Source organism: Stegodyphus dumicola, chromosome X2, assembly GCF_044657685.1.
Source record: "Stegodyphus dumicola isolate Sdum_Otavi_A_Nest chromosome X2, ASM4465768v1".
NCBI lineage: Eukaryota > Metazoa > Arthropoda > Arachnida > Araneae > Eresidae > Stegodyphus > Stegodyphus dumicola.
In genome coordinates this window covers 173916339-173938925 of record NC_140781.1, presented here as the reverse complement: position 1 = coordinate 173938925, position 22587 = coordinate 173916339, and the positions used below count along the sequence as shown (strand labels likewise).

General features: G+C 30.8%; 1 protein-coding gene across 2 annotated transcripts in view; it reads right to left on the bottom strand.

Moving 5' to 3' along the window:
• The window catches only part of LOC118189993 (transmembrane 7 superfamily member 3-like), a 128546-nt gene that overhangs the window by 10922 nt on the left and 95037 nt on the right, over window positions 1-22587 (bottom strand). For both annotated transcript variants that reach the window (XM_085808887.1, XM_085808888.1), the window contains exons 8-9: window positions 16604-16701; window positions 10944-11106 (exon numbers count right to left, since the gene is read on the bottom strand). In XM_085808887.1, coding sequence (XP_085665013.1) covers window positions 10944-11106; window positions 16604-16701 — 261 coding nt within the window. The remainder of the gene's footprint in view (window positions 1-10943; window positions 11107-16603; window positions 16702-22587) is intronic.

Below are 22587 nucleotides of genomic sequence, written 5' to 3'. Positions count from 1 at the left end.
TCATAGTGATTCCACACTTCGATTGCAAACTGTGGTCTTCTAGAACTTTTTTGGCTCCAAACTTAAATAACTACATTCAAACATCAATTTCTATACATACAGATCTAAAGTATGCAAAAATAGAGTAAATAAAAAACAAAAATAAACTATTGGCAGTTACAAGGGGGAAAAATGTTGTACAAGGGGCAGTGGTATAAAATATTACAGTACATGCAAAATTTTACTATAGTTTTCATTCTTTTATATACCGCCTCTGAAACGGTTAATATGAGCATTTGTCCAATAATTTTTTCAAATGATCAAATAATTTTTCTTTAAAAAATTAAAGTAGGTGTGCCATGTTTAAATCAATTAATTATTGATTGATTAATGTAAGGATATTTCTACATATTTTATTTATCAGTGGGCTTATTTCCATGTGAGCATATATTTATGTGAGCTTATTCCGTGTGAGCATATTTCTAAGTGTGCATTTTTCCATGTGAGTATTTTTATGTGGGCATATTTCTGTGCGGGCTTTTTTCCTGTAAGCATTTATTTATTATTTAAGTATTTATATGTGAGCATTATTCCTGTGGGCTTTTTTCCTGTGGGTTTTTTCCCTAGAACCCCAAATATGTATAGTGAAGGATAGCTAAATTTGAAGCTGATAGCTGCTAATTTTAAAGGTTTTCAAATATCGCAAAACAAAAGTGAAATTTTCCAAATAACGGATTTTGTAAAGAAATGTGGAGAAGCAGTAATAAATGTAGATGATATAAAAGAAGTTTTTCATTGTGTTGACAATGCTTCTCAATCATCAATCAATTAATGAATGGCGAAATCTGTAGTATGATTCTAAATCCAGAAAATACCGTTACCGATAGTGAAGAAAGTGACAGAGAAGTTACTGAAAAAGAGAAAATTTTGATTGACAAGTTAGTTGGAATTCTCGAAACAGCAGTTACAAGTTAAACAATGTAACTAAACAAGAGATTATGTCTGTTTACAGAATTAAAGAGAAAGTATTAGCACAAGAAATGGAGCAACTTAAACAAATTACATCCAAAAAAATGTTTAATAAGGTAAACAAATAAATATTAAGCTTTTTTTTTTTTTTTTTTTTTTTTTTTGTAAATTTTGATATCCTTTAGATCATAAATACTTCAATATTTCATAAATCATGATTTCATATTTTTAATTTTATAATTTCTTCACGACATCTTACTAGATTTAAACTGATGATTTAATATCCGGAAGAATTCCAAATCTGACGAGTCTGGATTTCGGACTTTGTACTGTATTGTGAACGCTTTAATGAATGCCCTTCATATTACCTGAGGTCAGTATAATGCCGTGAAATTTCAAAATTTATTTACTTAAAAGATATGGATATTGAGCTAATGATACCAGTCCTCTCCTATTTCCACGCTAACTGGTGTGCAACAGAATCTTCTTGAAGATGATTCTTATGGTGGAGAATTGTGTGGGGAAGGGGTCATTATGTCCAATTTTAGAACACCACTTCATATCTTTGCTGTAGGTATCATTACATCTCAGTGGGGCTGTATCAAGAGTCTCCTGGGTCATGTCTTATCTTCACAATGGTACAGTGAATCTAGTCTAGGGCTTTTCAAACAGGAGAGACTATCATACTTATAGGGGGCAATACTGTCAGCCTTTTATTCTGATGTTAAATACTTAGTTTATTAATATAAAAAACTACTTTTATTCAAGTTTCGATATTTATCGACATTTTCTATACCTTTTTGTTATTTAATTATAAAAAAAAAATTACAAAATAATTTAAATCGAAATAAATGTATATGAAATTTTTGAGTTTGTGAAGGGGGGGTGATGATTTTCTTGCAGTGGTGAAAGAAATGCTATGAGCAAAGAAGTAGAACCACTGGTCTAGACTTTCCATTCACGAATGACACTGCACACCCACACAGGATATTTGAAGTGTCTGAGACCCTCTAAAGGAAAGGAGTTAAATGTATGGAATGGCTAGCATATTCACTGAACCTAAATCCCATAAAACATGTCTGGGATGTTCTCGGTAGATACATAACACTAAGAGCTCATCATCCTCAAATTGTGCAGGAGCTTTGTATTGCATTTAGTGATAAGTTAGATAATATGCTCCAAACGCTCCTCAACAGTTTATTGGACAGCATACATAACATATTTTAGTATCCAAGATGATACACCCTACCGAGGGATTCATATCTGTCATCATTCTGACAGGGAGTAGCATTTTCTGGATCTTTTTAAAAATAGTTTCTATAAGCATCTTTTTATCTTCTTTTTCATGAGTCAAAATCTATACCATTTTGTATTATAAAGAATATACAGTATTACTAAATATATGGTAAGTCTCATTTCTCCAATCAATGTCTGTCATTGACTACCCTGAAAAATGGCTCTGCTCCTTACCAGTTGTCAGGAAGTTTAAAACAATGTACACTGTTTAGAAGTCAAACAACAAAAATCAGCATTATATTTTCAAATTTTCACAGGACTAGTTTCAATGGTTTTACTGAACCATCATCCTCAGCTGCAAAAGTGCAAATGAACGAGATAAGATATCATGATTAGATAGGATAAAAGAAAGCCTGGACAAGAGATAAGCCACTGATGCCATCTGTTGATGAAACCAGAACTAAAACAGAATTTCTTTAAAGGCTGAAGGCAAAGATGGATTGCAATTAGGGTCATTAACTAGAACAGAAAGATTATTTTGAATGTGAAATGCCTCTAGAAAATCCAGTTCACCAATGGAAGAAGTTTTTTGAATAATTTTGGCAGCAGAAAAATTGAAAGTGTGATTTTCGGACCAACAATGTTGGGCAATAGAAGACTTCTGTGTTTCCTTTTTTCTAACATATGCCTCATGTTCCTTGACACGAAATTTTAAGGCTCTCTTAGTTTGGCCAATGTAAATTAAGCCACACTGGCAAGGAATCCTGTAATACCCCAGGAATTCATATCCGGAATGGGGTTCTTGAGTATGGAACTCGGATTTGTATTGATTGTCTCCAATCAATACAAATCCGAGTTCCATACTCATAAACAACCCGAAAGTTTTCTGCAAAATATGTGCAACTTTATAGCTAATTGATGGAAAGAAGGGAATGAGAACAGAATTTTTATAATCTCCTAAAACAAGAATGTGCCTTTTGGTGTCTTGAGATGAGAATTTTTTAACTGCTTGATTAATAATGTTGGAATTAATAATGTTTACTTTCAATTTTTCAGCTGCCAAAATTATTCAAAAAACATCTTCCATTGGTGAACTGGATTTTCTAGAGACATTTAACATAAAAAAAATCTTTCTGTTCTAGTTAATGACCCTAATTCCAATCCATCTTTGCCTTCAGCCTTTAAAGAAATATGTTTTAGTTCTGGTTTCATCAACAGATGGCACCAGTGGCTTATGTCTTGGCCAGGCTTTCTTATCTTATCTAATCATTATATCTTATCTCGTTTATTTGTGTTTTTGCAGCTGAGGATGATGGTTCAGTAAAACCATGAAAATAGTCCTGTGAAAATTTAAAATATAACGCTGATTTTTGTTGTTTGACATCTAAATTAATATTTGTTCGGTGTGTTATTGTATCTAAATGCACACTGTTTTTACAATCTTTCTCACACCCCTTTATACAATTAATACATGGACACAGGAACTGGTATTTCATATTCTCTCATATGTTACCAGATCAGATTCAAATTGTCTGTCCAGAAGGAAATTATTCAAGTAAACAAATTTTGAAACTTCATTACGCTGACTGCAGATTATATGAAAAGCATTAATTTAGAAGTCAAACAACAAAAATCAGCATTTTAATTTCAAATTTTCATAGGACTAGTTTAGGTAGTTTTACTGAACCATCATCCTCAGCTGCAAAAGCGCAAGTAAATGAATTTGCGCTTTTTTGTAAATAAAAGATGAATTAGCATCCGATATTAAAAATCATTGTTTTTCATTGCAATTTCAACACGTATTTTCCCAAGGATTATGAGAAGGAAAATTGGATTAGAAGTCCACTTTGTTCAAATGTACCTGAAATTTCAGGGTTCGTACATATTTCTGCACACGGAAATTAAGTACTTTTAAGAACTTTTAAGGACCATTAATGAAAAAAATTAAGGACCTATGAGCAAATGGGAACTGAATAAATTCAATTGAAGATATTATCTATGCCTGAATTTCCCTTTTGCAATACCATCCTAAAAATAAAATAGATCCTTAAGTAGTACGCATTATTGCTAAACATGAATTAATTAACATAATTGTTAATAAGTTTAAAAATAAAATTAACTTTAAGCTATTTATCAAGTAGAATTAAATATTTTACACTTATAATTGTTGGTCATATTTGAAAGAAGATAAGTGACATTTAAGTTTTGCTAAAAGTTAGCTTTATGTTGATTTTTGTTGTGTCTCATTTTGTCACATACTTGGTCAGTCTAGAGGTTTAGTAAACAATCAGGTAGATTTTTTGTCAAACTGCATAGGTTAAAATGAGAAGTAAGATCATAATCAGCATGATTCTTAATGAAAAACTGAATGTTGTCACAGCTGGTGCTTGTCTAGAGAGAGACCTGCTGATTAGAACAAACCTGAAAGGCCTGATGTAGGCAAGGTTGGCAAGTGTTGAAAGTTAGTCAGGTTCTGTTAGTGTTGTAGCTTCGTGTACAGTTCCAGGAGTTATAACCCAGTTAATATACTTTAAGGTTTCAATAAGCCATTAAAGCACCAGAGGTGATAAGTTGTTTTGTAGTATTTTAAGTAGATGCATAGAACATGTTTTACTTGAATTTTTACATTTTTATTAATTTATCTTGTGACCACAGTGAGTATTAATGAAAGGCAATAACTCGCTTTAATATGTAGAGATAATTTTTTAGGATAAGCAGTTAGATATAAATAATTAAATTAGGTAGTTTGATAATCTTAGTCATTATGGATTTACATGACCACTATTAAATTTTATTTTTTTACAATATTTGTTAAAAAAGTCCTATTTAAATCAAAATTTAATAAAATTTCACAGTTTAAAGTATATGTAATTTATGACACAGATTCTTAAATGATATTAAGATAATTACGCATTAAAAGCTACAGAACATTTATGTTTTGTAACAACAACAGTCAACAAAATATTTATCTGTCATTTTAATTTCAAGCCTTCCCAAACATTTTGGCTAGTTTATATCAATTTCCTTCTCTTTAAGCATCTTTTTTAACAATTAGCGATTTGTCTCAATATGCAAATCAATGCTCTTGTTAGTTTCTGCGTCTTTATCTTGTCAACCTCTCCACAATGTACCTATGAGGGTTATAGTCCAAAACTCCCGACAGGCGTGAAGCACATTATCACTATGTCTGAAATTAACTACAATATCAGACAAAGGTTTAAATAAGCCTCTTATTTAAAAAGAACTTAGAACAAACATAAAGGCATGTTCTGATTCTAACAAAATCAATTACAGCTCATGGTGATGTAATTAAACAACAGTCAAATTCAAACTAATAATGTGGACTAGTGGTCAAAGATTATACAATTTAATTTTAATTTAATCTCACTCAATAACTCTATCATATGAGGAAATAGAAATGGAGAATTATAGTAAAGGTTGAAATCATAAACAATTGGGTAATTTACATAATAATAATTGCACATATCTTTGAAGAATAATTTCCTTTATGTATTCAGTTTCTTTCTTCAACACGTTTCTTTTTCATTTTAGAATTTTTGGATTTAATTAAAGATTTGTGTTATTCTAAAAAACACTAAATGAATTTAGAAAGTACAGAAAAAGTGGCTAATTTTATTTCTTTAGTAATATGAACATTAAGAAGCAATATGAAATATACATAGTAAAGGCCGGTTAGGATGTGGCAGAATTTCCAGAATTTAGTGACACACCAAACAACAAAATCTAGAAATGGCAAAACTTTTAGAATTTAGAGCAGACATTGGAAGCAGAATTTAGAAAGGCACTAGGCAACAGAATTTAGGATCCACAGAGATTGCATCAGGTGGGAAAATGCCTAGTGCCAGCTATGTGTATGATGCATTAAGAAATATTAGATGAATCTTTTAAATTGTAAGTTTTCAATTTCTTTATTAATAAAAAAATTCCTTTCTATAATGCCTGCCCATGTGATAAAATCAGAAGCATTTTTGATATTTTCCATGCTTCTGTCTAGTGAAAAGTAGAGAAAATAAAGAGAAGATAAATATGTTAAGATTCTTGTATCAGAAGTAAAACATTTAAATGTTATGTTTTCATTGTTCTTCCAGATGTTCTCCAAAAATTAAGAAATTCATTGCAAACTTTCTGTAAAATACATCCATTACGTGTCGATACCATGGAGACATTTTTCATTTTGTCATATATTTCTCGAATCTTCTAGAATCATGGGTCTATAAATCTTGCCTTCAAATTCTAAACTTTCCAAGCTGCAATGTGTAAAATCCTAAAGAAAAATTATCCCTACCAATTCTGTAACAGCAAAAAGCCAGAAATATTTTGGGAAAAAATAGGAGGGAAAAAGTAGAAAATTAATTTTATAGAGGAAACTGATGCACATTCTGAGAATTTTGAATATTCTGAGACAATTACATGGGAAAAACTCTTACTATGAAAAAATTAAAAAGAAGACATTTTTTAATTAATTACATAGCTAATTTTGCTTTTGCTAAGAGCTGTTTCATAAATTGGGCTTTATAGCATTATACCTTGTTTATTTTTCACATTTAAAATATTGTATAATAAGTTGCCAAAATGAAACTTTACAATATGACAGAAAAAAATAAAAATGTTTTATTTTAATGTTATTTTTAAAATATAATTTCAATATATTACCATTATTTTAATGAAATTTATTAATGTTACGATGTTTCTAAAAAAAAAAAAAAATCGTTGAAAAATTCTCAGACTTTGGAATTAAAAAGTTTCTATAGAAGCTAATCTTAAAATTGCCAAACTGTTGAAAAGTCGCCAAATTTAGAACCGTTTAATAAAAGAATTCACATCCCCAAAAGCGAAAAGTTGTTTAAGAGCTCTTTAATAGAAAAAATGAATTTCGAAAGGCTTATGTTTCACTTCTTGCTTAGAAACTCGAGTATCCCATCATTTATATTAGAAATAGAAAAAAATTATAACTCATGAAACCATTCAAAAGATAACCTTATATACAGCAGTGAATCGCCAAAAAATATTCCTCAAAATGCTAATTCACACTCAAAATGACAATCGTAAAAACAGACAGAAATTTCAGATGATTAAAATTAAGGACCTTCTGCTGATTTTGGCCAAAATTAAGGACTTTTAAGGACCGTACGAACCCTGAATTTTATGTCGTGAAGAAAAAGAACAATTGTCAGAAATTTCCTGAGATCAAACTCTTAGAATAAATTTGTGTAACTTTCACATAATGAAACTTGGCAACAACAGAAACAAAGGAGCACCAAAAGCTATATATTGGTGAGAGAGGATTCTACTTATGTTCTGATACAGAAGTCTTAAAAAGATTTTGCTCTAATGTTGTATTTATGCTTCATTCTTTTAGCATGTTACTTTTATTATGGAATATACTGCTGATAATATTGCTTACTAGGTAATCTTGAATATATTTAAAACTTATATAAGTTCTTTATTTCAGCACTACGATTTAAATATTTGTAAAGACTGTTAATTTTAATTTGTATTCTATTTGAGATAAGCAAATTCTTTAACTTGTTAAATACAGATTTCACAGCTATTCTATCTTACGATTCTTTAATAAAACTGTGCTAAATAGAGGATAAAACTAAATACAGAACAAAATTTAAATTGGAACCTAATTTATGGTTAAAACTAAGTGAAATAAGACCAGACATAAAGAAATAGATCTCTATTAAACAGGCCCAAATTTCACACTAAATTTTAGAATTAAAATATTATAACTGAAATTTTGATAATTAAAATGGTAACCAATTTTTAACCTCATATTTAATACAAATATTTAATAGGTTGTGCAAATGGCAATATATATATATTTTTTAAACATTTCTATTCAGAAACTGAAAAATAATCATTTAAAATGTAGTAGTGATACTAGGGTTTTCCAAATTTTGTTTAGATGGTACACGTTAGTCAAAAGGTTGCGAACTTGTTTTAAGGCATTCACAATATTATGAATAACATCAAGATTTCAAATTAAGAAGAATGTGAATCAAAGATTATTTCTATACATAGAGAAAAAAATTATAGAATTTCTTTTAAAAAAGATTTTAACATCCATGTTTTCATAAGGCAAAATTTTTTAAAGATGAGAAAACATTACTCATTTTTAAAAACCTGGAATTACTAGACAATCCCAGATTTTCATTACTGTACCCACAGCTATACTTTATATTTAAAAAAATGTCTGGTATTTTTAAATTAATGGCTACAAAAATTGAAGAGTTATTAATTTTAAAAAAGAACAAAAACACACACACACACAACAACAACAAAAAAAGGGGGAGCAATGTTTCTACTGGAATGAATGCATTTTTGAATAAAATCAATTAATTTTTGATAAAAAAATTGGGATAACCAGACAGTCGCTGGTTTATTATTTTATCCAAAGTTATGTTGTATATTGGAAAAAAGCCTGGTATTTTTATATTAACAGCTATGAAAATGAAGAACTGTTAATTCTAGAAAGGGAACAAGGCCACAAAACATAATTAATGTTTTTACTGGGATGCAGGTATTTTTGGATAAAATCAATTAATATCTAATTACAGTTGATAATTTCAAAAATGTACTTTCACATTACATATATTTCCAAAACGGGCCTGGCGTGAAATGTATTTAATCTACAATTTAGTGTTTTTAGCATTATGTTAATTGAATCTCATGCTTTAATGTTTCCTCAATACTGACTTCAGCTCATCAGGGCTGTATAACTTATGAGCCACAATCCTTCTTAACACTGAAATTTATTTCTCATAAAGTATATCAGATTTTCTTTTCTAAAATATAGTAATTCAACAAATAATTGTTTAATTGATACCCAAAAGCTAATTAACTGCTACTTGCATACTGATGACTTTAATGACCAAAAAATGTGTAAAAATAAATAAATAATATTACTTTTTTAATGCTGACTTTGATGGTTAATATTATGCAGTTCATCACTTTAAGTTAGATTTTTTGAATCATCATTATAAATGACAATTTTGATTAAATATCTACTGTTACTATCTATAAATAAAGAATCAAATTACTTTTATGTATACAGAACTTTAAATGCCCAAAAGGAAACAAAAGATTCAAAATTCTTACTGAAGGCACGTTGAGATTAATGTGCAGATACTGAAAAAGAATATTTTAAAAAGAGTAAATCTGCTTAAATTGCAAGGATATGAGCAAACATTCATGAAGACACTTTTTCTTCTGGAAACTCTTTGTACATAAACTTTAGGTGCATGAGGTAAATTTTAAACCTGATGCACTTGTATGAGATAAATGTTTAACATCATTTCCTTAGTGTTCAACATCACAACCATTAACTTCAAATGCACTTAATACAGCAATCAAATTGTCAAGGTCTGGTTTCCAGAAAAAAAAAAAAAAAAAGTTTTGTCACAGAATTCAAATTATTTTTGTCGCTGTAAAACGAAGCAGGTAAAAGCTTCATTTGGGGCTAAGTCTGGTGAATACAGCATATGAGGGAAAAGCTAAAATTTATATTGCTAAAAGGAAGTCTGGAAAATATGAGTGCTATGTGCTGGACAAATTTGTAAAAGCAACACACAGTTGCTGAGTTTGCCACATATTTTCTTTTAGGACTTGTCAAAGATGAGTCAAGAGGTTAGCATATAAACATCAGTTACGGTGGTATTAAGGGGCATATAAATAATAAGCTGAGGTTTTTCTTTTTCCAAAAGAATAATGCACCAAATCCAATCAGCAGATTTCTGGATTTTTAATTTGTCGAGTTAGGAAGATCTGCTACATTTTCACAGCATGCTCTTGTTTCATTGCTGGGTCACAAGCTGAAGCAATGCTTCATCTGTCACTATCCAAGAATAAATTTTTTATCAGTATTTATTACAGAAAGTTATCAAGAATATTGAACCCAATGTCTCTTCAGTTGAGGCATAAAAATTCTGGCACAGATCTCAACAATCCCAGCTTTTCCTGCAGAATTTTCCCTCTACTACACTTCCATAACAATTTGAGAAACTATCGCATAAGCCTTGACTTTAGCCCACATTTCTTCTACAGTCATATCCACACTGTGTCCTGGTCTGGGATTATCTTCGAGATATACTCTCCCTTGAATAAATATCACATAAGCCTTGACTTAGCCCACATTTCTTTAACAGTCATATCCACACTGCGTCCTGGTCTGGGATCATCTTCGAGATATACTCTCCCTTGCCTAAATATCACATCTCACCTTTCAACAGTACCATAGGAAGGTACCCTATCACCATACAGTTCAATCATGCACTCATGAATACTTACTTGTCATGGCTTTTTTTTTTTTTTTTGCCAAGAACTTAATTATTGAACAATGTTTGATATTTTCAATATTAAATGATATCACTGATTGATATTATTAACAGCCTCTCAAAAATCAAATAAATAACACTTGTTGCATGTACTTCCCTTTTAGTAGGTCCAAAAAATATTGCAATCCTTTCCTCGCGGTTTGTAATCCTACAAGTATTGCATCACACTTAGGCTTAAAACTTGAACATTCCTCACACCAACACACACACATATGCATAATATTACATTTATGGGGGATATTTGAACATTTGCTGAATGAGAGCACAGAAACACCTAAAAAAATCTTGCAACAAATTATTTAAAAGAAAGAAATTAAAAATTTATGTGTGAATGAAAGGTTAAAAGTGTGTTCATTCAAAAATATTTTCATAAAGTAAGCAATAGTAAATAAAACCTACCCTTTACTTGAAAAGGATAATCATTTGAAGCAAATCCAAGGTTTTCTGAAACTGCTCTTTTGACAACATTTATCACAATATATGCAAGTCTCGTCCCAATAAAATCATCATAAAATAACAAGAACATATAAGAACCAACAACTGATGATCCGACTACAGTCATCTAAAAGAAAACAGTACAACACATAATGATAAGAACGAGATAGCATTAGTAATACATTGGTTTCTAAAAGTAGATAGACACACAGTTTTTATTTACAACTATCAAGCAGTATAATGGCCAGGAAGAGACTATGCCATGCATAGACACTGCTTTTAACATGGGATGTAATGCTGGTGCCAGCCAGCTGTGTCTACAATGCAATTAAAATACATTGTTTAATGACGTATATTTACAGAAACTTAATATTCTTCTAAAGCCAGAATAGCCATCAATTTAATTAAAAGAATTTTTGAAATGTTGATTTCAGTATTCAATATTATATATTCTTTTATACAGACTGTTCAATACAAAAACTACTCTCCCTTAAAGGATTGAAGATACAGAGGTGAAATAGAATTTACAAACTGTTATATATATATGGTTTCCCCTTCAGCTACATAAAATATTCAGATGATAGTAATTCTTGAAAATCTTACACTGGATTATTGGATTGCAGATAACATTATGGTAAAAAAATGTATTTGAGAACCTTGCTAATATATCATGCAGCAAACAGTATGCCTGTGTTGCATAAAACAAGTGACCTATTGTCTTATGCAATAACAACCTATACCATCATGCAAAGCTGATGGGAAATCTGGCAGTTTCAAATGAAACTGGGATCCATACTTACACCAGAGTGTTACCAGGCGCACATCCATAAACTATCAGCTTCAAGACAGAAACAAAACTTATCATTGACAATAAGAGTGAACCATTTATTAGCTTTGTTTTTGCAATTTTAGCACCAAAGCTAGCCATTGCAATTCTCACCAGGCCATATGAGAACTGCAATGGCTAGCAGTCTGTACAAAGGCTGCCTATTGTGAACTCGTTTTACAGTCTAGATCACTATGGCAACATCTATGTTCCACAATGCGATTTAATTTAGATTGTAAAACACTGAATATTGCATGCAATTCTAGGTGGTGGTGACTGCACTTCCTTCTGGCTGGGACAAGAAGAAAATTAAACTATTAGGAAAATCAATATAAAAAATGCTACATTAAGACTGCATTATGTAACTGGCTCTTAGTTCAGATGCAATTCAGTACTTTCAGCATTTGTATCAACTGCAGAAAACATAAATCGGGTGAATGAAAGTAACTGAAAAAATAATAATTCAATAATTCAAAATGTATAGACAGCAACACAATGCAGTTTTCACAGAAATGCACAGAAAGACATGTATTTTTTTTAAATAATGAAAGATTTAATTACCAGACTAGTTACATTTTTCACCCTCAATTTTGCTTCAGTTGTGTCAGAAGTTTGCACAGTGACACAGCACAGTTCTCAAAGCAGCGAGGATTACAACTGTTCAATATGATGGCTGTCAGACATAGCATGTAACATTTTACAGCATCTAAGAGAGTTGAGTTGTAATTCCAATCACACGATGGTGAATAACTTCTTTGAATATGACTAATAAAGTCGGCCATCCTCTGTCCACCTGTGACTTAAATTAAAAATGTAACTATTCCAGCAACGTAATTTTTCATTATTAAAAAATATCCTTTCTTTATGTGTAAAACCACATTATGTTATTATCTATACTTTTTGAATAATTTAATTTTTACTCTTTCAGTTAATTTTAGATCACCCCATATCTAAAAGTATATTTACAGTAGAAAAATCCTTAAAATTTATTTAAAAAGCAGTTACACACATTTTATACTAAGTATGTAGCTTCAGTAACAAGATCCTCAAACTTCATATAGCCAACGTAAACCTCATTCTCAATAACTACCCCCATGACTAGCAAAATTTTGAGTCAATTTTAAATAAAGAAATGAATGTATTTTAAACAGTTCTGATATACTAGATGTTACATGCATTTTTATACTATGTAAGTTTAGTAGCAAGATCATATCTTTTCATCCATGGTTAAGAAACATAAAGAAACACACACACACACAAAAAAAGATTTCATTTAACTATTTTTACATAACATCTATATCAAAACTGTTTAAAAATACATTCATTCCCTTATTTAAAGCTGACTCAAAATTTTGCTGCTCATGGGAGTGATTGTTCCATGGCCTAATATTTTTTTAATTCAATTCAGGAGTTAAACCTTTTAACTAATTTCTAAACTGCACCAATTTTGTTATCAGCAAATATGAAAATAAAAGGAGAAAGTTATAATTTGTTTTACTATCATAATATGAGTTTCAACACACTCTTACTATAAGATTTTTATGCTTTAATAAAAAATAAATTCAAGTTTTTCAAAGTCTATTTACAGAACTTTTTCATAAAAATACTTTTGTATACATCTGCTAATCCACACTGTACATTGCTGAATTTTAAATGACATCAAGAAAAGAGAGAACTCTGAGCATCTAATTGTATTTAGTGACTGATGGATAATTCCTGCAAGAAGAGAGTGGAGTGATATTGGATTACTGTACATATTTCGTGTATTAAAGTCCGATGACTACTCCCACAAAATTTCATGCTTTCATTTTCAACAATACTTTCTGAAACATGGAAAGACTAAGAAAGAGTTTATTTCAATCCCTATGATTAGGAGAGTCCATTCCCAACATGTAATGCCTTTATATACGGTTTGAGCGAAAATAATTTCGGGCAAGATATTATCCTGTCTCAAAAAACAAAACAGTATGGCAGATAACTTCACCACTAGATGTCACCTCTAATATCTCTATAAAACTACCTTATAAGCTGCTCTGAAATTGTGTTCAACCTGTTTCATGACTGACATTATGACTAACTAGAAGGAATAAAGAATTTACATGAAAATTTCTTTCAAACTGTGAATGAAGGCAACACAGACTTCTCAAACATAATAAAAAGTAGATGAAGGTATGCATCATATTCACCTACTAGTTGGTCCTGCGGTAAAAGATGGAATAATATCCACTGACAATAATGAAAGTTCTTGATGCCCTTCATTCAAGATTACCGAAGTAAATGTGGCAAGTATCCATAAATAAAACTTTGAAGATCACAGTTAATAACTCTGTGAAGTCTTCGGTTTGTTATTCAAGATTTGTCAGCAAGTCTTAATTGATGAATGGAAAATAAGCTGCAATGCAGCAAAATATATATGTTTTCTGACAAGTGAATAAAAGAAACAGCAGGTTTATATGTGCAGAGTTCAGTGATATGAAAATGACCCAAACTACATTTCCATGATCATTACTGAAAATGAATGACCTGAAACAACAATCAATTCAATAGAAAGCATCCATTAAATATATATCATTTAGACTGAATTAATTTCACAGTAACATAACACTACTGATTTTTTTTTTTTTTTTTTTACATTAAAGGGCTCAGCTACAAGGAATTTTCTTCATAAAGGCGAACAATGAAAAAGACTTCTAACTACAATGCTTTGAGGCATCTCAGTAAACAGATTAAATGGACATACCTTGAAATGAAGAAAAACAGATATCTTACATTATACTATGCATGGCTCATTTTTTCTTCAATGTCCATAGGTTTTTGACTCCTGCAATTGTCATTCTCTTTTACTCACCCCACTTCACTATTCTGCAATTACTCTTCACTTTCGAAAATTAAATAAAGCTCGAAAGTTTTGACAGCCAAAGACACTAAAAGGATTATGCAGAATAACCATCAGATACGACAGAAAATGAATTCTATGAATGTTTCCAAGCACTCAAATCATGGTGGGGCCAATGCCTTAAAGCTGCAAGGATGGATGATTGGTTTGGTTCATTTAGTTGATTATGGCAAAGCATGTAAGGGATATCTACCTAATGGGAGGGATACTTTTGTGGAATACTTTCTAAGGTAAACTGTTCGTATCCAATTTATACATGGGGAAACCACATAAACAGCTATGCAGCCAGCCTGTTCATGTAGAATTAGACCCAGGACAAATCACCAGTGTTCAGCGACTTTACTGCTCAGCTGTTAGTGGGCCCTCAGAACAGATGAAGTCAATAAATGAATCATATAAGGTATAACTTTTAAAATATACATTCCAGAACCTTTGTTTCCCATCTTACATTTTATGTCCACTCTACTTCTAATTTTACCTCACAGACAAGAGAGTATCCCAGCTCAGATTTCAAAGGACTTAAAGAAAGTTTTGAAATACATATGCAAAAAACTACCAATTCACAAAATTCCAGGATGTGGCCATTTTTTTGGATGAGTCTACTTGGTGAATTCAAGAATTAAGTTCTGCAAATAAATAATACTTTCTAAAATATAAAGATGCTAACATATGCAAGTAAATGTGGTAACATTTATGCACACTGAAAAACGAGCGACATAAAAAAAACAGATTTACATGCTGAACTAAAACTGCACACGTAAAACTAAATATTATCTGAAAGCTAATTTTTTTATAATAATCATTATCTTATTAAATAAAAAATAATTGCATTTAAGGCAAAAATAAGCATATTTCAAACACACACACAAAAAAAAAGGTACATAACAATGTTTTACATTTTCTGAGCAAGTTTTGTACAAAATATATATATAAGAGAAAGAAAGATAATAATAGCTATCATAAAACAGTAAAATGCATATGAAGCATTGCATGTGTGAGGTTTATCTATTTATTTTTAACTAATAGTTCATTTTAAGTTTTAAGTTTTAAGTTCATTTTAATAGTTCATTTTAAGACTTTCCTAGTACTCTTTTTTTTCACCGACGCTTTTCATGCCAGAATGTAAGTGAGATAGCAAGAGTTTATTCAGATTAAGGTAGAATGAAATGCTATTTAAGCAAGAGTTTTGGAAGTTATTTTTAGAGTGTGTCTGCCTATTCATGGCCACGTTGTGCTGTGATAGGCTTGTCTCGACGGTTTACTACAAACCAGAGCTCTTGCTACACATTAAAGTATTCTGTGAGCCATTAGGCTAATGTACCACACCTTGAAATCAACATTTGTTGTTATTCTGTTAGGTCATAAGTGAGTGGCTTCTTGTAAGCCAAGGTGGGTCATTGTTAATTTTATGTTTGAATAAAAGGGCCTTATATGCCCCTCTTCTGATTTCTGTTTTGTTTTACAAGGCTAGAAGATAATTCTTTAAGAGTCCTTTTAAAGGTTTATATTCCTAAAGAGACATAGAACATGTTATAGAAAAGTTACCAGAGTGTTCTGCAGAAAATGTATAAAGCTGTGATTTCTAAAATTTGAGCACTCACAAGCAGAAATTTCTGCAAAATTTTAATCATTATAATTTTTAGTTTTCTTTCTTCTAAATTAGTCCAATCCCCTATTAAAATTAATATAAGCATAATATAAGCAGGTTTCTATTTATTAAAAGAAACATGAAAAAAAAAAAGGCATTTTTTCTTTAAACATATCTGTCTCGGGCTTAAGCTACAAACTTGAGAACTAGATTAATGATCAACATATTAAATACTTTTCTATTGCTATTCAGTTTTCTTTCAGTCTACTTTTAAATAAGACACAGGTTACGGGTTTAAAAAATATATTACATACCACAGTGGGATTTAATAAAAACAGCACAGCTACAAATAGTGTCCCAGAAGACAATAATGCCCAGAAATTTTTACTGTTCAAGAATATTTCAAAATTTCCTATAAATAGAAAATTCAGTATTTATAAGAACTTATCAACTGTATGTTAAAGTCAATATATATATCAATAATTTAAAAAGTACATAGTAATACTTTGTAATTAAATGTGGTATAATCCAAATATTTAATATGAATTACAAAAGATAAAACCCTTCTATTTAATTTTTTTTAATATGCAAATTTTCTTCATCCTCCTTAAGCAAATACACAGTATAAAAATATTTCATTGCCTTCACTGCTACATATAATATTTAAAAAGCTTCATTTCAGAAAAAGTGCTATAAGACTATCTAACACTAGCAGTTCAGCCACATTAAAATACTGGCTAATGACTGGTTATATGGATATATATTCATGGTTTTCTCCCATATGGAATATAAATATCAACCAGTTTTTTTAACAAAATCTTCGACAGAGATGTTTTTTCCATTACACCTTCTTAAGCTTTCTCATGTTAACTATAAACAAACAGAAACAGTGCTAGATTTATTTATCAGTACAATAATTTTTATTTGCTTAACAATTGACAAAATACTAACATCTAATAACCAAATGGAAAGCATCTTCATTTAATTCTAACCTCATGCATTTATTATATAAAATCAAAATATTCAATAAAACATTCATCACTGAATGCAATTAAGGGAAACTCTCTACTTTGTCTTCTTTATTTAAAATTTTATATTATTTTGATAGCCAAACTTAGAGAAAATTATGATTTTAACATATTGAAAAATAATCATTTAAATCAAAACTGTCACATTATTAAACTCATTAAATTAAAACTGATAAGTCTGAGCTTTTTCTGTTAATTGATCACAGATTTTCTTCATCTGCACATGAATACTTGTTTCAGTGGTAGCCAGTTTTATAAAATTTCTCCCACAGATTGGAACTCGGGTCATTCAAATTTGACCATGTTTGTCTTGGACGAAATAAAATACTATTTGCAGCTAATTTTTTGTGGTTCAGTTAATCCAGAAAAAAGGCAGAATTAAAAAAATTAAACATTCTTTCAACAATCAATTACACTTCAGCTATTCAGTCACAGGTAAGAACAGCCTGTTGATAAGGGTACTTATGTAGTCTAAACTTATTAAAATTTCCATAATCACAAGGAATCTGTTTTGCTCCAATGAAGTCATGATCAAAAGGATACAAAGGGATGCTAATGGTCTCCAAACCTTCTTCTCCTAGTACAACCTACTGAGAGTGCTTTCTCATTGATAGATTTTGAGTACTTCAAAGACAGCATAAGCTTAAATATCTATAGTTTAGCAAGGATTCAACCCCAAATCCATCACATACTGATAGCTTGCAATATTATACTAACAGTGACGACCTACATTAGAAAACTGAACAACAAATTCATATTTACTCACCAAGAACAACAATTTCACTTTCATTTTAATACTATTAATTTTACTATATATGTTGCATATAAAAAAGGAATGATTAAGTTCCATTTCCTTAAATACTGATCTTAGACACTATTTCCAGTTATAAAGTTTCTCAGAATAAGGAGCAGAATTTCATGGAAAAAATTTGAAGTCAATGGGAAGTGTTCTGTAAAATAAAATGTAACTTTTTGTAAACTAGCTTTCACATGTTAAGCACATGAGAGTAAGAGCAACAAAATGGAAAATTAAAGCTTTAAACACTAAATTGTACATGAACGAAAACAAACATTACATGTGAAGATGAAAACAATATTAAACTTTTGAAAATCATATAATGGTACCACTTTTGAGCCAGTAAACGAATCGATTTTAAAGCTAAAAACAAAGAAAACTTACATTATTAAGATATGCAACTACCTCGGATCTTCACTTTAACTTGGATCACCACCTCTGATCACAAATGCTCGATCTTGCATGGCTTGCCAAGAAAGTAAAATTAATAGGCACACAAAATCAAGTTTCGGTGATTTTCAACTGCCTTCAGAAAGATTTTGTGATGTGCATATTGATCTTATTGGACCCCTACCACCATCATGGGAATATTTACTGTCTCACTTGCATTGACCGGTACTCTAACTGGATGGAAGTGATTCCACTTAACAACATTTCAGCAGACACAATTGCTAAAGCATTTTATTCTAATTGGATTTCAAGATTTGGGACGCCCTGTCGCCTAGTCACAGATCGTGGACTGCAGTTTAGTTCAGAGTTGTTCAACAACCGATCAAAAATGTGTGGAATAAAATTACAACATACAACGGCTTACCACCCCCAAGCAAATGGGAAGGTAGAGCGCCTCCATAGGTCTTTGAAGACCGCACGTATGGCCCACAATAGCCTGGCCTGGACTGAAACACTTCCAACTGTTCTTCTTGGCTTACGCACAGCTATGCAGGAAGACTCTGCATGTACCATTGCCCAAATGGTTTACGGACAAAATATACGATTACCTGGAGAATTTTTCCACGATAACACAACTCCTACACCACCTGATATTTTTGTCAAGCAGCTAAAAGAAACTATGGAAAAAACTGGACCAAGAACAGTATCTGATAAATATGTCCAAAAAATATTTGTCCCTAGGGACTTGAAAACAACATCACGTGTTTATTCGCAAAGACAACCCCCTTTCGATGGTCCTTTTCTAGTGGTTGACAAAAAAGAAAAGTATTTTACAGTAAAAATTAATCACAAAGATGTTATAGTGTCCATTGATAGATTAAAGCCTGCATATTTCTTGCAAACACCAGACATTACTACGAAGCAACCAACAACGTCAATTAGACAACCTGTCAAACCTTCAACAGACTTACCTCCTAAAATTAACAAGTTTCCTGCAAAACAGTCGCGTGCAGGGCATACAATAAAACCCCCTGTGCGATTTCGGGATTAGTATTTATATGTATCAGTTTTTTTTTTTTTTTTTTTTTTTTTGTAAATAGTGTGTTTTAAAGGTAATATTATGCTCTACTGTAACTTAGTTACTGAGAAGGGAGTACTGTTGTGGCTTGAACTTATACAGAAGCTTTAAATACTGATTAATATCTTTTTATTTGTTTTTTGTTATTTTCAGAATGGCAACAAAAAGATCATTCAATTTTTGTTGTTCTTGGAATGGCAATGAATTAATGATACTGTTCTAAAGAGTTGTTTACATTTGCTAAAAATGAAATAAAGATTATTTTTGATTTAAAACGTGCATTGACGTTATTTGATGAAACAGAGTTGTAAAAATAAAGATTATTTTGGAGTCAGAGTCAATACACTTGTATTACCATGTCCAATCATAGTATTTAATTTCATAGTATTATAATTTCTCTCAATGTAACGAAGATAATAGCCGCAGTTCATAAGTTCTGAATTTTCTAGAAAAATATTTTATTCAATATTTATTCATTAAACTGTCATACTTCTTTGCATTCTAGTATACCCATGAATATGAGTAGTAAATCGAAGAAATCGAAAACTTCAATGAAGAATGGGAACTCGATTACATTTTTACAGTGTTGAATGATAAATGTTGTTGTTTAATATGCTTTACCTCAGTAGCCATTGCTAAAAAGGGTAATCTGGAGAGACATTTTTTAGATTTACTTAACAAGTATCAAACAGATTATCCACCAAATTCTGAACTGAGAAAACAAAGTTAGGGATCTTAAAACTCGATTAACAAATCAACAAAGCATTTTTAAAAAGCCAAGGTTGAAGTCACACGCAGTAATTACTGCATCATTCAAAGCTATCTTTTAGCAATAAAATGTAAGCCATTTTCCGACAGTGAATTTGTAAAGGAAATTGTTTTATAAATGCCAACAATTTTAAGAACAAGAGTGAAATTTTTGCTGCAATTCAAGATCTACAATTGCCTTGAAATACAGTGATGCGATGAATTGAAAGGATGAGTGAGAATGTAAAAGAACAGTTACATAAGGATATTAAAAGATGTTTTTATGTTCCTCTTCAGTGTGCTGAATTGACAGATCTAAGTGATACGGCACAATTACTTGTTTTCGTTCATATGGTTTATATGGATTTTACATCTAAAGAAGAATTGTTGGGTATGATTTCTTTGAAGGAAAGGACTAGAGGTGTAGACATATTCAAAGCCTTTAAAAGCTTGCTCAATGATCTGAAAGCATCACTCTTTAAAAATAGTCTCAATAACAATGGATGGCACGGCTACAATGATAGGTAGCATAAATGGATTTATAGCCCTAATGTCAAAAGGAAGACGAATTCCCTGCCTTTTATAGGTAGCACTGCATAATTCACCAGCAAGTGTTAGCTAGCAAGAGACTAAACACAAAAGAGGTAATGGACATAGTATTTAAAATTGTTAATTCAATTCGAGAAAGTTCCCGTAAAAGGCGTCTCTTCCAACTGCAGCTCGATGAAGGCCAACCTGTATTACTACATACCAATGTCAGATGCCTAAGCAGAGGTAAATTTTTGCAGCAATTTCATGATTTTATTGCCTGAAATTATAGATTTTCTTCACGAATAAGATGGAAGCTGTGAAAATTTTAATCATGAAACTTGGCTTAGTGACTTAGCATCTCTTACTGATTTTACTTAAATATTAAGTCATTTAAACTTAGAATTACAAAGTAAAAATAAAACAGTAATTGATACGATCAGCTGTATAGACACATATAAAACAAAATTAATTTTGCTAATAGAAGATCTGCAACAAAATAATCTGAATCATTTTCCAAATATGGTGGATAACCAACAAAAAGATAAAAATATTAATTACAAGATCGACAAATATGTCTCGGAAATCCAAAAGGTAACTGAAGATTTTGAGATAAGATTCCAGGATTTTGAAAAAATTAAAGAAATTGTGGAATTCATTTGCTTTTAAAAAAGATTTAAGTGTGAAACACATTAGCCAAAAAATTTCAGACATGATTCATATGGACCAAAAGGCATTAGAAAATGAAATTATACTTTTACAATTTAACTTAATCTTACAAGCCCGAAAATATGAAGAAGATTTCTGGAAATATGTCAAGCGAGAAAAATATCCCAGTATCACAAAATGTAGTGAATATATCTATTCTTGTTTCGGATCTATATACCTATGGTCAATCGTCATTTTCATACTTGAAACCAACAAAGACTAAACAACGTTCTATCCTGACTACTTCCCATACTGAAGGCTCATTATTATCTTTGTCAGGATATACACTTAATTATGATTCCTTGGTTAAGAACATGCAAACTTAGTATTCCCATTGATGCTAAGGCAACAAGCTAAATTCTAAATCTGTCTTTATCTGTAGCTACTTTGAATTAACAAATATTGGTAATAATTACCCATGCTCTTTTTCCCTTTGACAAGAGTTTTTGGGATCTTTAAATAATTATTGTTGTTGGTTTTTACGTAGGTAGATAAACCTTATATCTATATTTCGGTACGGGGTATGCTAAGCGAGCTACTGATAGATTAGCAAAAAGTAAGCCATGTTATTCTTTCACGATAAGTTCTCCCGGCCCAAAAAAATGCGAAAGTGAAGTATTGAAATCAAATTATCAGCCATACGGTGCATTTTACAACAACTTTTTCATATTAACGAACAAATAGTACAACAATTTATATATGACAGTAGATAAAAAAAATTAAATTGCAATTTAGTAAAAATCTATCTTGAAAAGTGTAGGAAAATCGAATTTTAGGTACCGCAAGTACGGAATGCTGCTATTAAAAGTCTCTGGGTCTGGAAATGTATTTTCTTCATAAGCATATATCTCGAAAACTTAATAAGTGATTTAAAAAATAGTTTTGAACGTATATTTTACTTTTCTACCCATACTTCGCTGGAATGCACCTTATACTGAAACACAGTGTATAAATATCGTTTGTATTTTAACCTTTCTCCCCCCTTAGACTACACCTATGAAAACAAGTCGATTGTGACACACT